This window comes from Natrix helvetica (assembly GCF_964273705.1).
Source record: "Natrix helvetica genome assembly, chromosome: 6".
Classification (NCBI taxonomy): Eukaryota; Metazoa; Chordata; class Lepidosauria; order Squamata; family Natricidae; genus Natrix; species Natrix helvetica.
The window spans coordinates 10,795,785-10,818,128 of NC_138553.1; the positions used below are offsets into that span (position 1 = coordinate 10,795,785).

Sequence of the window (22,344 nt, forward strand, 5' to 3'; positions counted from 1 at the left end):
ATCGTGCCTTTTGAGGTGAGATCTCCACCCATTCTCTTGGCTTTCTGAAAGAGCCTGTAAACCAGGCTCTGTCAATTGGCCTGAGGCTCCTATGGGAGAACATACTGGAGGTGGCTAATGAACTAACTACCTCTAATCAATGTGTATCTTGTTCCCTTTTTAATTTTAATGCTAATGTTTATTATTGTAATATTTTAATGTTTTATTCTATTTCTTTTACTTGTAAACTGCCTAGAATCTCCTCTTGCCGTGATGGGTGGCATACACGTTTCATAATAAAAAATGAAATAAATTAAGAGCATATTTCTTGTTATTTTAGGTTTCTTTGGTATAATAGTGAGTGGCATGATGGCCTAGTGATGAAGATGCTTGCCTCCCACTCAGGAGGTTGAGAGTTCTACATAGCGGCAAATGTTGCTCTCCTAGGATGCAAAGAAAAAATATGTGCTGTGAACTCTGCATGGCGTCAGGAAGGGCATCCGGCTAGTAAACGCTCAGCTCTATCCAGTTGCCCCAACTGTACCCTGAATTAAGGGATTACTGGGTTGTAAACAAGGAAGTTAAGTATAATAGTGTGTGAGCGATAGGAGGCGGGGCTGACGTCGTGACAGTATGACGTGTGATCTTGAAGCTCCAAGATCGTCATCGATATCTCTGCCATTGGATGGTCCTTTTGGACCTAAACCGTCCCGTAGAGACGGTGATAGAGAAGGGCACATGCTGCTGATCCCAGGGACATTGCAAAGTCCCTGGTAGATCCAGGAGAAACCCTTTTTTCCAGCGACAGAGAAGCAGCTATTAAAGCTGCTGAAAGTTGGGACAGCTCCAGAACGGAAGGAAAGCTGGAGAGAAAGTGTGTCGAATCGGTGAGATAATTTTTATTATTAGATGAGAGAACACCCTAAAAGATCAAAAGTAAAGTTAACATTGAAGACAGAAGAGGTCAAGCAGAGAGATTAAACCTGAGTCAAACTTAGTGTGTTATTTTTCTTTAACCTTTTATTGCTGGAATTTTTATAAACACTTCTTATTTTTTAAATTGGACTGTTTTTTTTAATTTTTCCTTTTTTAATATTATTGTTTAAGACTTTTTTTTTCTTTTTTCAACACTATATTGCATTTGCTTTTAAAAAAACATTCTTTTTTTTCTTAAGTTTGGAATATAAAAAGGGAAGTAAAAGTAGAGGAAAAGAAGTAACACTGTCACTTAGAGGCTTGGAAACATTGTTTTTCTTTTCTTTCTTTGAGCATTTGATAATCCTGTGCAAAGTAAGAGCTGGTGTTGCATTTCAAGGGCTCTGAGCTTGTTGATAGTGGGATGAGCATGGATTGTTTATACAGGTGCTCCTCTGGGGTACTATCAGTAGTTGGACTGAAGTGAAAAGAAAGCTTGGAGTTATAAGAAAGAAGAGTGTAGTGAACTTGGAAAGAGAACTTTTTTTGGAATTTAATAAAAAAGCCTTGGATTCTATATAGTGGCAATGTTTACCATATGGAGGAAAAGATCAATACAGATGATGTTGCAGCAGGAAAAAGAAAAGGAAGTGACATTGCAGATGATTATGCAAGAAATTCAAAAAATACAAGAACAGAGAATATTGAAAAAAGAGCAGAGAATATTGAACAAAGAACAGGAAAAACAGATGAAAAAATTGAGAATATCCACCAAACGATGATGAAATATGAGGACAGATTTCAAAAAATTGAAGAAAAAGATGAACAGAGAGATTAGAAAATTGGAGATATTGACAGCAAATTGAGCCTGGTTGAAAAAGACAAGTGTGGAATATTGGAATGGGAGATGGATAGATCAGAATTTTACCTCAGATTCCAGAATATAGAAGAAAAAAGGGGAGAAAATTTGGCAGAAGTAATGATAGAAATTCTGGCAGAAGCATTGGTGATAACCAAAGGGAAGAAGATGGAAGGAACAGGCAAGGGGTTTTGAGTCCTTACAAGATATGCAGTGAAAAATAAGTTGCCAAGAGAAGTCCATATAAGATCTACCAAGAAAGCAATTAGAACACAAATACTACAAATGGCAAGAGAGAAAAGATTGTACTATTATTGGATGGATACAGGATGATGTAATGAAATGCTATAATAAAAATTAATTTGAATTTATTTACATTTAGAATATTTTGCCTAAAATGAAGTAATAATAGTTATAGTCAAATACATGATTAACAATGATAATAATGTATACATATATACTAGATTGATATTATGAGATTTTATATAAATTGCAAGTGAGGGCTATGGAGAAGATAACAAAAGTTTTGTAACCGAAGATAAACAATTTTATACAGAATATAATATAAAGATGTACTACTACTGGATGGTTTTAGGATGATGTAATGAAATGCCATAATATAAATTTATTCCAAATTTAGAATATCTCACATAAAAGGAAGTAATAATAGTTATAATCAAATAAATGTTTAACAATGATAATAATTGTATACATATATATCAGATTGATAATATGAGATTCTATATAAATTGTAAGTGAAGACTATGGCGAGGAAGCACAAATGTTTTGTAACCAATCGACACACTGTATGTAACTGGAAGATGGTTCTATGTTTTATGTTTGTCTGTGTTTGTTTAAAAATAAAAAAAAATTCAAAAAAAAGTTTGTGAGCTTGTTTGTATATGCAGGCTCTGAGTTTAGCTTAACTCCTAGTAACGTCATGGACATGTCCACATAGGCTTCTTGAGTGACTTTGTCATTGCTGTCTTCCATACATTCCAGAAAATACTCCTTGAAACTCCCCATATTTGCTGTTCTGTAGCTTAGAAAAACATGTCAAAATCACTGAAGTGCACCACAGTGCAGAAAAGCTACCGTAACCTTCCATCACTGCATGGCACTTTTATGAGAAAAAATGCCTCAGCAATTAATTTTGCTAAATTAAATGCTAAAATTGCTGAATTATTCTCATGGCTAAATAGCATGAAACTGCATGTCTAGTCCATTTGCCAGGAGTGACTTATTGTATAATAGCTGTTTTGCCAGGGATTTATCAAATGAAGATTTTTATTTTAAAGTCCTCTGTTCAGAAAGAATTTGTGAACAGAAATTTAATGTAAACTCGATAAATCTTGCAAGTCATCTTAGGAGGAAAATATATTACATTATAAGTCTACAAGCATACAAATACATTATTTATTTATATATTTTTAACTTTATTTATAGGCTCCAAAGGTGGGGAGAGAAAATATATATATTTGAATTTTTTGGTATTAAAGATTGTATATTAGCTTACGTAGTGACAGTTTTAATTGCACGTGATCATATTTGAGTTGCCTTTTGCATCTGGATGAGTATGCAAAGAGAGCCAAAATGGATTCTGAAAAGGAGCATACTTGTGAAAGATAATAAGCAAGCCAGTCTCCTCTGATCTGGCGGTTACGAGAATTAAACTGTCCTCTTGCCTTAAACATCTGAAACAGTCTTTAATTGCTGTTTGCCTTCATAACCTTTGCATTTGAAAGTAGTATATTTAATCCTGTTGTCTTCTTAGCTTCTTAGCACTTAGCAACAACAGCATCAAATTTGTATAGTAGAGACCTGCTGGAACAGTAATAACAGCATACTTGTGGAGCGTGGCAGTATAAGATGCAGTAGATAAAAACAGACCGTACGCTGTATATATGTTCTGCTTGCAGCTTTGGAATAAAAGGGTGAGAGATAATATATTGTCTTCAGGAGTGTAGCCTATGATCTGTTTAACATTTTGAAGTACATACGTATGTCTAACAATGAATGCAGTCATTTAATTAGTTGCAGCTTACTTGTCTTAGGGGCTTAGATGTAGAAAAGTGTCCCTCCTTGAAAAATACAGTTTCCTAAAGAACTTATAGCCTAAGAAAGTGAGCCTTGAAAATAATTGGGATCAAAAGGGAAGAATAAAAGTAAAGGATCCAGATTGTTGGGGGCAATAGGCTGACTGTAAACTGCTTTGGGTGGAAATAAAGCCAATCATGCACTTCATACCCTTAAGATCTTGTTTTATTTGCCTTTTGCATCTTTTTAAAGAATTCATTTTTATATTCTGAACCTCGCAAGTCCCAAATGCAAGACTAAATATGTTGGGAGAAATGTCCTTCTGGGTTCGGCTCCAAGTGGGGAAAAAGACACTGGAGACATGGAGGCTGCTTGGAAAGATGGTTTGATGGTGGACAGGACCACATGGCTTGAGCCCTGAACAGAAAAGGTGATCACATGCTTCAATGTTGGTGGAGAAGAAGAGAAGGGAAGAGAAGGGCTGAAGAAGGGCTTGCAGGGATTTTTATAATCTGTTCTGCCCCACCTATCTGTTTCCTGTTCCTGTGTAAGAAATGTATTCTGATTGGTTGCCAGACTCACATGGGCCCATGCAAGGGCAACCCTCTAGGCTGCTGAGTTTTGAATCCAGGTTTGATTGAGTTTAGATGCCATGTGGTCAGTTGAGTAAAAGGCAATATTATCCTGCCTTCATTGCCATCCCCCCTGGAGCTGAAGGGGAGAACTCTTTATTATGTAAAGTGGACTAGCTTGGCCTTCTTAATGGCCCATTGACAAAGTGGGGATGGGCAGGAAGCTGCAGGAATTTACTCTGTGTTTAAAATGTGTTTCTCCCTTTTTCACATCCAGGAAAATATAATATTCTGCCTTATCAATATTTCCTAGGATATTTCATTTTTCTGGGAGAGGGCTGGGTGATAACTTCCTACAAATATATGAAACATATAAATAGAAGCATGTTATACACCTTTTTTTTAAAAAAAGTGCAATGGATAAAAGTTTTGTGATCCATGATAATTTTTCTTATAAACTAAAGAAAGGAAAATATTAATATCCTACTTAAACAGATTTATTTGGTCAATCAGTCCTATTAACAGCAAATGTATTTTATTTGTCTGCTCTTTTGCAGTATTGCATGATATTAGTGTGACTAGAAGTCCTTTCTTGTGTAGAATACATTTTTCTCCTATGAAACCTGAAATTTAACCCTGATCCTGGGAGACATCTATACATGCATAGAGATGGGGCAGAGTCTCTCTGCCAGAGTCACTTTGTAGAGTGAAATGGGCACAAAATAAATTTAATAAATAAATAAACAGATACGGCACATACTTATTTTGCATTGGTTTTGTATTGCATGAATATTATGTAATAGAAAGGAGACAAAACAATCATAATGGTGCTTAACTGACTTTGTTTTGAAGGAAGTCTTTGAACGAGTTTGAGATTTGCTATTTCCTGAGAGGAAAAAAATGAGATTTGGGTGTCAAATACAGAATGGGTGTTAAAATATCCAGTGACTTTAGGAAATAAAATCCTTTAGATAAAGAACTATAATTGGGGGAAATAAGAGCTGCAGCATTGCTTTAGAATCAGAGGACAGAAGTCAGTTAAGGATAGGAGTTGAAGTTTCATTGTGTTTGTAAAGTAATTTAAAATGGATGAAACTTAAGACTACAATTCCTAGTTGATTCCTACTGAACTATTTTTGAGACAAAATATGCTCTCTGACTTGGGGATTAGCAAAATTGTACCTCCAGCCCACAGAATCAAGTGCAGCCATGGATGCATCCATTTTCTCACAACCTCACTAAATTAAAAGAGGTAAAAACCTCATAAGGTCATAGTATCTTTTGTCATTTTGACAATTTCAGAAGAGACCTTGCAAGATGATGGTGCTTTATCTTGTTGGGCATCTAACTTATTGTATGACAGACCATACAATGGTGCCCAGGTGAAAATTCTCAGTCTCCCGGCATAGTATTAAGTCTTACATGTTGAAACGATATGACAATTTATTGGTTTACAGTACATACTAAATATACACACAAGTATGCAGCATAGTATGTTAGCTAATATCAAATGTAGTTTGTGATCTGACTGATAATATTGTATCGATTTGAACAGCAAACCCTATTCTGAGAATTTCATTTATAGGATGTTAAGCATAACCTGGATAACGGTAGCAAGATAAAGATACTGTGCATCAGCCAAATCTCATGAAAGATATAACTCAGTTACTGAATTGATTAAGTTATGTGAGCATATAAAATACATGTCATATGTGATTCATTTTCTTTCAATTCCTCATCACTGAGTGCAAGAACAGTTTAGATTTTCACATGTGATCTGACATTCCATGTTACATTAATATATTTAGTCTGGAATATTTTCAGTTTGTGCTTAATTTTTTTGTGTTCATGCTGGATATATATATATGTGTGTGTGTTTGTAATGTTCTGGCTTTCAGCAAAGAGAAATAAAGTGATGACATTTGAAGGATTTATAAGATATGTGACCTCTGAGGACTGCTCGATATTTAAAAGTGAGCACAGAACTGTTTACCAGGATATGTCCCGTCCGCTATGTGAATACTTCATTTCATCCTCACATAACACCTACCTCCTATCTGATCAGCTAATAGGGTCGAGTCATCTGTGGGGCTATGCAAGGTATTTGTAACCATTTTGAATCATTCATTTAATATAATAAGTAGTTCAGTAGAACAGCTTCTTCTGTTTTCCTGAATCTCATTAAATTAAATTAAAACATCGTTAAAAAACCCACTGAAAACCACAAACAGAAAGCAAAGTAGCTAAACTACAATTCAATATGACAGATAAATATTTTAGTGTTGCTATCAGGTTTTGATTTAAAGAGAAGAATAAACATTTTCAAAATATAAATATACCAAGGAAACTCATAGCCTGTGCCAAGGCATGCTAGGGTAAAATGTCTACTTTGCATAAATAGTCCACTGCATGATTTACAAACTCATTTACTCATATTTATGTGTGTGTGTGTGTGTATTGCCAAAACTATTCGCTCACCCATCCACATAATAAGAAGCAGTTGTGAGTGAATACTTTTGGCAATATAGTGTGTTTATATGTATGTATGGGTGTGTGTGTGTATGTATGTGTGTGTGTGTGTGTGTGTGTGTGTGTATATATATATATATATATATATATATATATATGTATATATATATATATATATATATAAATGTATATGTATATGTATATATATGTATATATATATATGTATATATATATATACCGTATTTATCGGCGTATAACACGCACTTTCCCCCCCGAAAAATAGGGGGCAAATGATGTATGCGTGTTATATGCCGATATACGCCAGGCGACATATGCCAGGCACACAGAAAAGGATCGCGGAGCGCTTCGCCCCAAAAGCAGCTGCTTTTCTGTGCGCGTGGCGTTTAAAACATCCGGCTATCTATCTAAACGCCAGGCACACAGAAAAGGATCGCGGAGCGCTTCGCCCCAACAGCAGCCGTTTAGATAGATAGCCGGATGTTTTAAACGCCAGGCGCACAGAAAAGCAGCTGCTGTTGGGGCGAAGCGCTCCGCGATCCTTTTCTGTGCGCCTGACGTTTAGATAGATAGCCGGATGTTTTAAACGCCAGGCGCACAGAAAAGGATTGCGGAGCGCTTCGCCCCAAAAGCAGCTGCTTTTCTGTGCGCCTGGCATTTAAAACATCCGGCTATCTATCTAAACGCCAGGCGCACAGAAAAGGATCGCGGAGCGCTACTCAGCGGGGTGTGGGCGAGAGGAGGAGAGAATGGATGAGCCGTCTCTCCTCTCCCCGACACCCGACTAAAACGCTTTCTTTCGCCCGCGGAAGAGCTCGGGCGGGCGAAAGGAAGCGCTTTAGACAGCGGGGGTGTGGGTGAGAGGAGGAGAGAATGGATGAGCCGTCTCTCCTCTCCCCGGACTCCCGACTAAAAGTTAATAAAAAAAGGAAGGAGGGAAGGATGGAACTGGAAGGGAGGCAGGGAAGGAGGGAGGGAGAAAGGAAGGATAAGAGGATAGGGAAAGAGGAAAGAAGGCAGGCAGGCAGAAGGGAGGGAGGTGCAAGGAAGGAAGGAAGCATAGATAAGCAGGAGGGAAAGAAGGCAGGCAGGCAGGAGGAAAGAGGAAGGAGGGAACTGGAAGGGAGGCAGGAAGGAAGGGAAGGAGGAAGGGAGGGTGGAAGATAGTAGCAGTGAAAGCAGCAGTGTTCATAGTTGCTTTTACTGTCCTTTTAGATTATTTACCTTATAAGTGGTAATAATATTAATAAAAAAAAGTTCTGAGCTACCCTTATTTTGCTTCAAAGTTCTTTATTTGAAATTTAAATTTTTTTCCTGAAATTTCCCTCTTAAAATGAAGGTGCGTGTTATACGCCTGTGCGTGTTATACGCCGATAAATACGGTATATAAAATTTAGAGTTTCTAAGATTTGCTAGAGTTTCTAAGATTTGCTAGAGCTATTTTGAGGCAGACCATTAAACATAATGAACAATAAGCATCAGAGAATAAAGGAGTATGAGAGCTTATAGTACTCTAGGGTTTCTCATTAGAGAAGTAGAATTGTACCATGTTTTGTGCTATGCTTTCTCAGTTCCAGGAGTTCTTTAATTTATATGGATCAATCCTGTGCACAGAAGGAAGGACTGAGGAACAGATAGCAGAAGATTAGCAGCAAGATGGAAGAGCAAGCACATTGAAAACGTAGAATTTTTAGGAGCCAGTGCTGTGTATAAGGTTTAAGAAACATATGTTAATAATTGAGACAGACCTCCCACGCATACTAGTTTCTTGGGCCTGGGAACAATATGTACAGAACATTTTTTCACTTAAGAGGGAGAAAAAACAATTAATCGAGCCTAGCTGAACCTATATGGATGCATTCATCTCATTTTCTTGGCAAGACTATGGAAGTTGCTTGCCATCTATTCTTATGCTAGCCTAGAACTTTTGCATTGATATTTTAGGACATTTTCTTCTGCAAATATTGATCAAGTCTAACAATGCTTAGTTTTCTAAGGTAAGGTATTATTGACCTTCTGAAGTGTCCACTTGTGTATGATGAAACACATACATACCATCAAAAGTTACAAATAACTAGCAAGAGTGGTGGTGGTGCAGTGGTTAGAGTGCATTACTGCACACTAATTCTGCTGACTGCGGGCTGCCAGTAGTTGGGCAGTTTAAATCTCACTGGCTGAAGGTTGACTCAGTCTTTCCTCCTTCCGAGGTCAGTAAAATGAAGACCCAGATTGTTGGGGGCAATATGCTGTCTTGTAAATCACTTACAGAGGGCTGTAGAGCTCTGTGGAGCGGTATATAAGTCTAGATGCTGCTGTCATTGCTAATATAAGGGGGATAAAGGAGGACAAGAAAACAAAAGATATGAGTCAGATAACCAGTTGTGTAAAACTATTTAAACATTGTCAAAGATTCAGTAAGAGAGTAGGAATATATTTGTAGTAGCCCAAGATAAATCATGTTTTCGGCCTGCACATGGAGCTCATATTTAAGTGATTGTTACTTAGGACTCTCACAGTTACTGCTATTGAGCTACGTTTCACCTAATCTGTGTATCTATATTTTACAATAGAATAGTTAATTGTTTCTGGATGATTCCTGGTGGAGTTTAAGAGGTTGGGTACAGGGAAGAAAGGCAAACTCGAGAACCTGTTTTGGAATCAGTTGTGACTTCTAATAATCCTGCTGCTAATAATCTACTTTGTCTCCTCTGAGAAAAGCTAACGTAATAAATGTTTGTGCCCTAGCCCTGAGTGCTACTACCTTGACCGTATAGGGCTTCCTGCTATGTCTATCTTTAAAACAACTTTTGCTAAACCATGTATCTTATTTAATAGGGTTCTGTCAGACAAAATGAGTGACCAAAGAATGCTAATAGTCGTTTGCCAGTAGAGTTCAATAGAGAGGTAAAAAAGACAAATGAACAGATAACCTCTCTATTTTGAAGGATTACATACTCAATTGTGAGGGGTGAAAAGTTTTATCTCCTGAATAGCAGCTGAGTGCAAGAGTTGTGCCTTGAGACCTATTGATTTTTCATTCTGAGTATCCAAGTGACACCCCCCCACCCCGTTGACTCTCCTAGTTGAGAAGACTTAGCTGAGGAAGTAGATACAATAGAAAGAGGAAATAACCATTTGATATTATTTGTCTTAATGTGAAGGGAAACTAAAGTTTAATACAATTGATCATGTGCCTTGGACTTCAGAAAAGTGGATTTCAATAAATTCAGAACAAGTTGAACGGATTCCATTTCAGAAAAAGCTAATGTAAAAAATAAATATGAGCTAGTTGTCAAGCATCCAAATTTTGATCATCTGGCCATGAGGATCTGGTGGTTGCCAATTTTTTTACTACCAGTTTGGGCGCACGCACACGAAACACTTCTGTGCATACGCAGAAGCATCAAGGTGGGTGGGCGGAGCCTCCCGCCACCACTACTACTGATTCACCCAATCTGGGCCAAACTGGGAGAAACCCACCTTTGATGGGGATGCTGCAACAGTTGTAAGTGTGAAAACGATCGTAAGTCCATTTTTTTCAGTGCCTTTGTAACTTGAACAGTCACTAAACAAATGGTTGTAAAACTAAAAGTTTTACTTTTAAAAGTTTTAGTTGTAAAACTAAAAGTGATACTGCCATTCAATTGGGAGGAGGAGGGCCTTGTAGTCAATTTATTGGCAGTGCCTGTGACAAATGATATTTTACAACTGGTTTCCTGGTGCGAAAGGCTTGAGATCCCATCACCTTTTGGGGAATGTTTATGATGGCCATGTGGGATGTTTTACTTTAATGTCTAACGGAAGATAGCCATGGGAATGTATGTTTATTCGGCTCTTAGGGCAGTTGTTAAAGGAAACATCTTCACACTTGTGTATTGGCTAGAATCTGCATTCTAACAAAGAGGAGGAGTCACTATTACTTTAATTCTACTTGCATTGCCTAAAGGGATTCAGATGTTACTTTGCCTTTAACGGCTTCCATTCGTCTTAATTAAAGGTTCCTTTTGAAACAATCCGTTTCAAGAGTCTTCACTTTCTTAAGTTAGGAGATGAGTTCTTACAGACTACCTGTACAATTTACACAAAATCAGAATTCTGAAAACAAAAAAGACCATATGTAAGAGAGAGACATGTTACTAAGGAAGAATAGATACTGATAGCCTGGAAGTAAAGAGAAAAATAAATAGGCTCCTTTTCAAAATTAAAAAAAAAACACTAAACTGTTTAATGAAAATGATAATACCAAAGAGCAGATCATATAGGACCACCCGTGTCTTGAAATAATATGTATTTAACAGAAGGCAATATATATTTATCAAGAACTAATCTTGTCAGGCTAACGTCTTATTTTTAATTAGATGTCTTATTTAGTAGACCGTGAGAATACCGTAGACATAGTATATATTGATATTTGGTAAAGTACTCCATGTAATAAAAACTCTGAACTGAATGGAATTATAATAAAATTTTGAAGCTGCTTCAAAAATTGTATTCAAGTGTTGTGCAAAGACTCTTATCAAATTGGAATCAAATATTATAACTCTTCCATACAAATTACATACAATTGAGTGGGACAATTGATATCCTAGAAAACAAAAAATAATTTAAAATAGTATTGATTGGTTGGAGAAATGGACTGAAAATAACAAAATGATATTAAAGTTAGACAACTGCAAAGTCAAATCTATAGTTAATAGGTATTAAATAATAATATTTGTGAATTTGATCTTGGAGTAATAATTAATTGCCAAGTGAGTATTTATGCAGGCTCAGGTGTAATTCCAGACACATCTGACTAAGCAGTGTGATATGTCTATAAAAAAGGCAACACACTTGAATGCTGTGTCAATTTCTGGGCAATTTGTTTTCAAGAGGATGCAGATAAACTGGAAAAAATTCACAGATTGATAGGGCTAGAAAGAACTGGGAATATTTAGCCCCTTGGAAATAGGGGAAATACAAGTGCACTCTACAAATACCTCAAAATATTTTCTCAAGTCGGAACCTATTTTCAAACATTTTAGAGTTCTGAAAATGGAATAATGGGTTTAAGTTAAGATAGGCAAATTCTACTTGAATGATAGAAAAAACATATTTTCAGTAAGAACAATTCAAAGGTGGACCAAAGTACTTACAGAAGTGGTGCACTTTTCCCTGGATATGTACAAATTGAGTGAAGATAATCCCTGTCTGGGATATTTTAATTGGGTTTCTGTACTATTCAGGGGATGGATTCACTAACAACACTAGCAAAATCATTGTCTATTAGAATAATTGTCTACAATTCTAAAGCTATATTTGATTACATGAAAAATTAAAATTAAAGCCAAAATTGGTAAATATTCAAAATGTGGAGTCCCCATTTGCCTTTTAAAGTATTCCAGGAAATGATGCTATGTAATGAGTTTTGAAGTTGTTGGGATTTTAAAACCCATTGAAATTAATGGGACCAAGTTTTATATCCTTTCTTTGGGCTACAAATCTTAATACTCTTGCCCTTCAGGGGCTCACAGTGCAATAGTCTTTTTCTAATGGCAATTCATAGTTTATTTTCCAGAAGCTGTGGAAGCACAATTTGCATAGTATACTACAGCAGTTGTTTCTACAACATTAACTTTTGGGAATACTGTTGGATAGCCCACTGTGCATTTTTTTCAGATAAATACTTGCCTTAGAAACTCAACTTCTTTCCTGAGGATTTTTCTGAGTGAACTAGTCAAGTTAAAATAAAGGATCTACAAATAACATGCTTTACATTTTTCTTATACATGAAGTTCTTAGCACACTATTGTAGCCGGACAACTTTTTAATCATCTCTGGTGTTTTTATTATAAGTGTTTTCTAAGAGTATTTTTCAACCACAACTTTCCATGGTAATAACCCTATAATGTGCTATTTCAAAATGACTGAAATCATGTACTGTAGCACGAGAACCTTACAATATATTTTCTATGGAGCAACATCTATGGCTGTAACCAAAAATAGAGTAACAAAATTTCATGAAACAAATTTAATTTGGATTGCATAGCTGGACCAGGCACTGAGGATTTTCCTTTGGACCAGATACTGAGGATTTCCTCACAACTGCAGCTAGAGAAAGCTGGCACTGTCATAACAAACTTTAATGACAATGTTGAACGAGAAACTCCATTTATTTTAAATGACCCAAACCTACATATTACAATTCCTTGTGAGGGAAAAATGTCCATGTTTTGGTAGAATTTGAAATGGAAGTTTTTTATACACCTTCCCCCAGTTGTGTTAGAGGACATCAATTCCATTAGCTTTGACCCAGACTAAGAATGTCAGCAAATTATTTTCATTTTTAGTTTCTCAGTAGCAAATATATGACTCCTTTTCTATTTTTTTTAAAAGTGCTCTGATGAAAGGATGCCGGTGCCTGGAAATTGATTGCTGGGATGGGCCTAATAATGATCCTGTCGTTTATCATGGATATACTTTAACAAACAAAATTAGCTTTATGACCGTCATCCAAGTGATCGACAAGTATGCCTTTGTGGTAGGTACATGTGTGACAGATGTTTTAATATACTCTTAATTAATTACCCACATGCCTTCAGAGTTTTGATGGATGATGAGAATTCAGTAGCATAAAACAAAAGGCACCTACCACATGGACCATGAAACAATCTGTTGGGCAGAAACTTTTCCTCTTAAAAATGAGTAGAACCAAATAAAAGCTCTGTTCCAACCCATGTCTGCAACTGCAGTGGAAAAGAATAGATGAAAGAGGAGGGAATGTATGGTCTCCTCAGCACCAAGATGGTTTTGGTCCTCTCACTAGTGGAGACAACCATACTGAAAGGAAAATGAGCCCTTTGCAGAAGCAGCACTATGAGCTATTTACTTGGGACCACTTTAAAATGCCATAGTATTTTTTGGGTCTTAATGAAAATATCTGTAATTGCAATATTGCTTATTTTAGTTGTATGTATTTCCTGTTTGTGTAATTAAGGAGGTTAATAACTTTGAAATTGCATTTTCAGGTCTCTGATTATCCTCTGATATTGTCTCTGGAGAATCACTGTAGTCCTAAACAGCAGGATGTTATGGTGGATTATCTAAAAAGTATTCTGCGTGACAAGCTGGTTTCATTTACAATAGATGACACCATACCAACTGAATTACCTTCTCCTGAGGTAACATTTTTTAAAAAATATTATTGTTACTGTTACATATAGGGACTTTTCCATCTTTTATTCTGGATGGGATTGGACTGCTGCAGGCAGACCAGGTGTGCAATTTGTGGATCCTTCCAGACTCAAAACTCTTGTTTGAGGAACAGGTGGAAGTATTTTGAAGGGGAGATGGATACCTTTGTACTATATATTTCAATGATGTTGTTAAAATTAAAAGTATATCCCACATGTTAATGGGGAGTCTTATTAACCTATAATAATATTGACTTATTTTTATAGGCACTAAAATTCAAAATTATGATAAAAAATAAAAAAATTGGAACACTTGAAGAAACACTTGAAAGGAAAGATAAGGACAGTCATGGTCAAACAGGAGAATTTGAAGAGGAGGAAACAAGTGATGAGGAGTCAAATAATGAGCTAAAACACACTAAGCAATCTCTGGTTAAGAAAAGACAAGCACTTTGGAAACGTGCAGCTCCCCCCACAAAGAAACAAAAAGTATGTAGGTGAAATTAAATTTTCAGAGAAAAATAGACCTTTCTTAGTTCGCATTTGAAAATCTTTTTTGATCCTCAAAGGTTAGGAAAGTTCTCAAAGGAAGATATTTGAACTTCAAAGTCGGTTTGTATGATGGATGTGCAGTTATAAACCTCACATTAGTATTTATCTCAAGCAGGTTTGCTATTTTTCATTTACCAGAAGTAATGCAATTTTGCTTTCTTAGGGCTATGGACAGGAAAATGTATGAAAAAGAACTTGAAGTTCAAGAAATGTTGGAAAATGTCTGTGTTATTGCTTAAGTGATGAACTTTAAGGAATGTACTATTTTGGATTCCAGATTCAGAACTTACTCTCTTCTGCATATCTGCTATCTTTTCTGTTCAAGCAGGGCTACCTCTTATTATATTTACATTTAAAAGGATCCTTTTAGTTTATATCTAGTTTTGTATAAATACCTCAGTAAACATTAGTTATGATTAATTGTGCTTCTTAAATCATTTTAGGCTACAGCAAGATAATTGTAACTGATTCAAGATTTTTTGTGCTGGAATGGATTGAGAGTACAATATGGAAAATTGAATTCAAATAAATCCAATTTCACAATCTAATCTTCTGTAGTGTTCCAAGCTAAAGTCTATTGTAGGGCGGGGGTGCTATACCAATAGAAGTATTTTTTTCTCCTTAAGGATTGTCAACCAAAAGTATCTGATATCCTTGTATAAATGTTGAAAGGATGGTAAAAAGACAATTAAATCATTCTTCACTTGTTATCTCATTACTTATAGATAAGGAAAATAAAGATTGCTTTGGAACTGTCGGCACTTGTAATATATACCAAATCTCAGAAATTTACAAGCTTTGAAGATTCAAGAAAAAATCAGCGTTTTTATGAAAATAATTCAATTGGTGAAGCAAAAGCCAGAAAGCTGGCAAAACTGAAAGGTAATTTTTGACTAATTCAGACTAATAAAATAGATGGTGTTGGTGTTTTCTCTTGCTTAGGCATCAGAATAAATAAGATGCTTTATTAAACAATTTTCCCAGGGCTGGGAGGACATGGAATGTTTCTAGTCTCCATTCAGTTCTCACCATAAGTTCTGTGTTGGAGATTTGCTTCATGGTACCTAATTCGCTGCTACAGTTTGCCTCTACTGAAGTATGAAAAGAAAGAAGTAAATAGGTGTTTCTTTTTTATTCATTTAAAATAATTAAACATAAATTATTAGTGCACAACTAATGTGATGCACTAAACAATACACTGAACATTGGGTTCTTTCAGCCCAATTCAAAGTGGGAATAATTCAGATATGGAAATTGTCTTGTCTTATGCCTCTTTCTGTGCCTAGTCTGAGAATATTTAAATTTAGGTTTTCTTCTGATCCAAAACCAAAGCATTGGGCATGTAATAAAGATAAGACTTCACATGATATTATAGATGCTTTGTTTTATTTGACCTGTTTCTACTGTTTCCATAATAGAATCTGCTGATACAGATGAGGAATGCAGTATGTTGTGAGCACTGCCTCACATTTTTTGTACTTTTAAAAAACATTAAATGGGGCTTTTTATTTTGCGGATTCTAAACCAGGATGTGCTCCTTACTGAGGTAGTATCATCCTTGCCAAATTGTTTTCTGTTGTTGTAAAGTTGCTTGCATGGTATAGCACCCACTGAGGCAAATAACAGTGTCAGAGAGCTACAATAGGAGCTATGAGACTATCCTTTGGACTGAAAGCAAGTTGTTAGTTGCTTCTTCTTCAAATAAACATGACTATACATAATTATATATACATACTAGCTGTACCCGGCCACGCATTGCTGTGGCCCAGTCTGGTGAAATGGAAAAAAAAGAAAAGAGAAAGCGCAAGTCCCCTGGCAGAGGCGGCCCCTGCATGGAAGTGAGCCACGGTGGTCCCTGCAAGAGCCGCCATGGAGGACGCTCCCACAGGCCCCGGCCTGGCCGAGCTGAGGAGGAGGAGGCGGCCGCTGCCCCCGACCCGGCTTTCCTCAGCGGTGGCGGCGAGAGAAGGCGGCCGGCATTCCCTGAGGAGCAGCAGGAGGAGGAGGAGAAAGGAGTCGCCCCTGGTGACGCGGACGCGAGGCAGCCCTCACTGGCCGTGGCCCCATCCAGAGACACTGTCGCTGTTGCAGTCGCCACCTCACGGAGCACCCAGTGGCTGCCCCAGCCCTGCTGTGCCTCAGGCTGACACCTCCCCCCCCCCGTCGGAGCCGCCTTGGTGAGGCCATAGCTGACTCCCTGTGAGGGGGTGGAGAGCACGCGCAGCCGGCCGGGCTGAGGAGATGCTCTGACTCCACCTCCTCTGGAGGTCCACTGGGCTGGGCGGGAGGATGCTGGCTTAAGGGTGGGAGGGGGTGGTTGAGGGATGGGGCAGGCGCCAGCCCGCCGCAGACAGCAAAGGCCTGGTGGGAGGGGAGCAGAGAGAGGGGAGGGGGAGGCTGAAAGGCTTTGCCTCCCCTTGGTGGAAATGGCGAAGCTCGTCGGAGGAGGGGCAGAAAGGGGAAAGGGTGCAGCCGCAGCCCAGCCACAAATATAAAGGGACCATCGGGACGAAGCTGGAGAGAGGCCGAACTGTTCCGAATATACTATACTCAATAAATGAATGCTATGGTATAGCGTGTGTTGCTTTTACGTCCAGCAGATGACGCTGGTTTTCAAAAAAGCATGTTTTTACAAAAAAACGTTTTTACCTGTCACAGGTGTGACATCTATATAATATATGTATATAAAAACATGCAGGTAGCCAAATGCAACGTTGTGTCAAAATTTCAAAGCAATTGGTGAAGAACTTTCAGAGATTTGAGATTTTGAACAAACAAACATTACATTTTAATTTATATAGATAGTCTGAAGATTCCAGCATGAGGAATGTCTCCGATTGATTCAGTGACCCATATATTTTGGTTATGGTAACCTCATGGAGGGATCATACTGTAATCAAATAGAAATATCTAATAATTAAAACATGTATTTGAGATTAATAAAATGTCTTATTTTTACTGAACATACTATATTTCTTCAGGCAATGTGTGTTTATGCACAGGTGTAGAGGTAGATATGCCTTTAAGTTTAAGTTGATTATGTCATTTGATTATATTTTAGATTATTTTATTATTAAATTTTAATTTTGGAAAATGAAGGAACAATTATAAATATAAATAATACTTAAAATATAAGGACATGGATTGAAAGTTGCTAATCAAGTAGTAGTTTGGATTGAAACCAATATTTTCAATATTCAAAATTTTCACACCAGTATTTCTGTTGGACATATCGATACAATTATTTTTCAGTTGTTCTACAAAACTGGCTATTCATGCCTTTCGATAATGCAGTATTGTATGTGTCTCTTTATAGCAAATGAATTTGTTCAACATACTCTTAGATTTCTCACAAGAATATATCCTAAAGGAATCCGAACCAACTCTTCTAATTATAATCCTCAGGAATTTTGGAACGTTGGGAGTCAGATGGGTATGTGTTTTAAGATTATTACTGTTACTTTATATTTTTTCTTCATATTGCATAGTAATTTAAATGTATTTAAACCATTCGGTATTATGAAACAATGCTAAGCATGAGTCTTCTAGCATTCTCTATAACTAACACAAATTCAAAAGAGGGAGGGAGAAAAGAAATCTGCATGTGGAAGAGGGCAGCTTTGGGGGTTCAGAACATAAAATAATGGATTTGAAATGGACCATGGAGATCTTCTAGTCCAATCCCCTGCCTATACCATTCCTGACAAAGTCTCTCCTTGTAAATGTCCAATGATGGAGCAGCCACAACTTCCAGAGACAAGCCATTCTATTAATTAACTGTTCTCACTGTCCGGAAATTTCTCCTTAATTCTAGGCTGGATCTGCCTTTAAAGAACTTCCACTAATGGCCTCCTGCCCTCAGATGCCTTGGAAAATAAGTTGACTTCCTCTTCTCAGTGAAAACCCCTCAAGTACTGGAAAACAGCTATCATATCTCCCCTATAATAAAACTGGAAAGTTTGCTAGCCTGTATCACCTAAAATGAAATATATGTGTTTAGAGTTTAGCGTTGCCTTTTAAGGTGGCATAATTCTGCTCCCAAAATTGGGTTTGTTTTAGGAGGCTGTAACAACAGTACACAGACTTATGGTCAATTTGAATATGCCTTGTATACAAAATTCTCTGTTTGTGCACCTAAATAGCTGGAATATTGGCAGCTCCTTTCTATGTGTTGTGATTTCCATGGTCATATTGTGGTATGAATGGAGTGATTGGTCTTCCAACAACTAGTGTAGAGCTTCTTCTCTTTCTTCAGAGATTATTGGAGGATTTCAGCATATCCTCCAACTTCATATAGTAGGTAATACCAGGAATTAGAATAGCGTTCTCATTTGTCTTTAGAATCTTCAGACTATGCTTCTGAAAGAACATGACTAGTGCAGATATTTTGCCTAAAAAGAAACTTCCAGGCAGCCATTAATCTTTATCTGTTTCATCCTAAGCTTTAAAGCGTCCATTTCTTAGATTCTTATATGAAGTTGCAAGAGTTCTATATTTAAAGTAACTTTGCTGACCTTCCCCTGTGCAGATTTATTCTTTTCTTAGAAATGTATAGAGCAGAGAAAGGAATCTACCTTTGTTCTTGCAGCTCTCCTCTCCTGTCTAGGCTCCATAGAGTTCACTTTTCACTTCACTTTGTAGCCTCTTCTGCCTTGAGGCAGAAGAAGATCTAAGTATAACTTCATAATGCATTGACTGCATATATAATCTGGTTGAAACAAATTAGATTTGGAAGATCATACTTTTATGAAAATTTTGGCACCGGGACTACCTCTTTCCTCTCCCCCCCCCCCCCCTGTACACATATACCACTTTGGCAGTAGCAATTATTTTTTGCATATATAATCAAACCACTATAAAGAAATGAAAAGGCACAGCTAAATTCTGGACAGCAGATGTGAATAACAGTGCAAGTAGCATTCTTCCAGTAGAGAAGTCTATAGCAGATTGCGAGAACTACTGTATAGGTAGTCCTCAACTTACGTCCACAATTTAACAATTTAAGCAAAACATTTGTTGAGTGAATTTTATCACATTTTATGACCTTTCTTGCAATAGTTGTTAAGTGAGTCACTGAAGTTAAGTTAATAATATGGTTAAGTCAGGGGTGTCCAAACTTGGGAACTTTAAGACTTGTGGACTTCAACTCCCAGAATTCCCCAGCCAGCCATGCTGGCTGGGGAATTTTGGGAGTTGAAGTCCACAAGTCTTAAAGTTCCCAAGTTTGGACACCCCTGGGTTAAGTGAATCTGGCTTCCCCATTGACTTTGCTCTCGAAAGGTGATTATGTGACCTCAGGACACTGCAACTGTCATAAATATGAGTTAGTTGCCAAGGATCTGAATTTTGATCACATGACCATGGGGATAGTACAACGGTCATGTATGAAAAATGGTTATGTCACTTTTTTCAGTGCTGTGGTAACTTTGAATGGTCAATAAATGAACTGTACTAAGTTGAGGACTGCCTATATTTTGACTAAAGATTTATTTCTGGATATAATTAACTGGTTAATTCTGCTGTTAGGTTTAGGTAAGGGGACGGAATGGTACAGCATATATTATGCATTAAAAAGTCTAGGACTTAATATTTAGCAATTTTATGAAGGTTTGGAAAACATTTCTGTTTTAGACTTCTGAAGAATGGTTATTAGCGTAATACTAATCTAAATGGACCAAGAAGGCATGATATAATGGTGCTGTTCATGAATCAATCAATCAATCAATTTAAATTTATTAGCCGCTCCCTTTCCGAATAGGACTCGGGGCGGCGTACAATGGAGTAAAAACATATAACATTTACATAAACCCATGACATACATAAATACAAAGACACACATGTACGGAGGAGGTTAACAGATACAATACATAGACAATTAAAAACCATTAAAATACCCTAATTATAAAACCCCATGTACAATCCAAATTCAAAATGTTAAAAACAGACAGTCAGGAGGGGTACGAGAAAATTACGGTTGAGCCAGGCCAGATAGTTGAAAGAGGTGGGTCTTCAGTTGTACACGGAAGGAGCGGAGGTCGGAAGTAATCCTGATGTCACGGGGGAGGTCATTCCACAGGGCTGGGCCCATCACAGAGAAGGCTCTGCTCCTGGGTGTCGCCCCCCGGCACTGTTTGGCGGACGGCACCCGGAGAAGTCCCTCTCTGTGAGAGCGAATTGGTCGTAGGGATGTGTGGGGCAGGATGCGATCCTGCATGTAACTAGGCCCTGTGCCATGAAGCGCTTTAAAGATCATAATCAAGACCTTGAAACGCACTCGGTAGACCACAGGAAGCCAGTGCAGCTCGCGCAGGAGAGGTGTTACAGGGGAGAATCTAGTCCTCCCCATGATCACCCGCGCGGCCGCGTTCTGGACCAACTGTAGTCTCCGAGTGCATCTCAAAGGAAGCCCCATGTAGAGAGCATTGCAGTAGTCCAGGTGAGACGTCACCAGCGCATACAGTAAAATATGTTAATATACAGTATATTTTAAGGGCATTTCATTTCTGAGCAGCAAGGCTGAGGCTACAGTGCTTACTTGGGGTTCAGTTTCTTTGAAACAAGGTGATAGCTGCATATTTACACAGATGTGCAAGTAGCAATAGCACTTAGACTTATATACCTCTTTACGGTGCTTTATAGCCCTCTTTTTATAGCCTAGTTAAGGGACGCGGTGGCTCAGTGGCTAAGATGCTCAGCTTATCAATCAGAAAGGTTGGCAGTTCGGTAGTTCGAATCCCTAGTACCGCGTAATGGAGTGAGCGCCAGTTACTTGCCCCAGCTTCTGCCAACCTAGCAGTTCGAAAGCATGTAAAAATGCAAGTAGAAAGAATAGGAGGCACCATTGGTGGCAAGGTAACAGTGTTCGGCAGTTAGTCATGCTGGCCACGTGACCATGGAGACGTCTTTAGACAGCTCTTTAGCTTTGAAACGGAGATGAGCATTACCCCCTAGAGTCAGGAATGACTAGCACATATGTGCGAGGTGAACCTTTACCTTTACCTTTATATCCCTCTCTAAGTGGTTTACAGAGTCAGCATATTGCCCCCCCAAAATCTGGCTCCTCATTTTACCCACCTTGGAAGGGTAGAGAGCATAAGAGCTTCATAATATTAGCATTCTGGTCGATTTTTGTTATATCCCATTTGATTTCTAAGGAATCCTACAACATGCCGCAAAGGATGGTGCTCTTTCAGTCCCTTTCCTTTAATCATTGCCTAGTGTCAAATGTATGTCATTTGACTCTTTAATATTTGTGCAGCGAAATCATAATGAGAAAACACCTATTATTATTTGAGGAATCTCTTATAAAGAACATAAGCAACCTTTTGGTCCATTGAAAGGCAGCTATCAGATTATTTCTGGAAATGTCTGGTGGCATTCTCATAGGCAAAATTACTGGTAGAGGCAGACATAGAAAGCCTTCTCAAAAATTATAGAAAAAGAAACATTTTCTGAAAAAGTTGTTAAAGTCCTCTCTAAATCTTTTTAAAGGAATTTGTTTGACTGTCTGTTTGCTTGCTTATTCACTTATTCGTCCAACTTAGCTGCCTACTCATTCACTAAGCAACTCTGGACTCTTTAGACAATTATCTTAGTTAGAGCAGTTGCAGGCAATCTATATTTGCTGAGCCATGCAGAACCTAACTAACTTTGTTAATTTAGTGATCCACCTCATTTTTCAAAAAATAAATTTAACTCACACCTTTGTATAGCATCAGTGTGTGTCATGCATACTATCATAAAGGCTCACAGTTTTTTAGGTGAACGTTGC

General features: G+C 37.6%; 1 protein-coding gene across 1 annotated transcript in view; it reads left to right on the top strand.

The window, feature by feature from the left end:
* PLCZ1 (phospholipase C zeta 1) overlaps nt 1–22,344 on the top strand; it is a gene marked incomplete at both ends in the record, with an annotated part of 72,653 nt that overhangs the window by 40,540 nt on the left and 9,769 nt on the right. The window contains 6 exons of the mRNA XM_081958696.1: nt 6,261–6,462; nt 13,225–13,369; nt 13,857–14,009; nt 14,289–14,510; nt 15,299–15,455; nt 17,890–18,006. Of these exons, the coding sequence (XP_081814822.1) occupies nt 6,261–6,462; nt 13,225–13,369; nt 13,857–14,009; nt 14,289–14,510; nt 15,299–15,455; nt 17,890–18,006 (996 nt within the window). The remainder of the gene's footprint in view (nt 1–6,260; nt 6,463–13,224; nt 13,370–13,856; nt 14,010–14,288; nt 14,511–15,298; nt 15,456–17,889; nt 18,007–22,344) is intronic.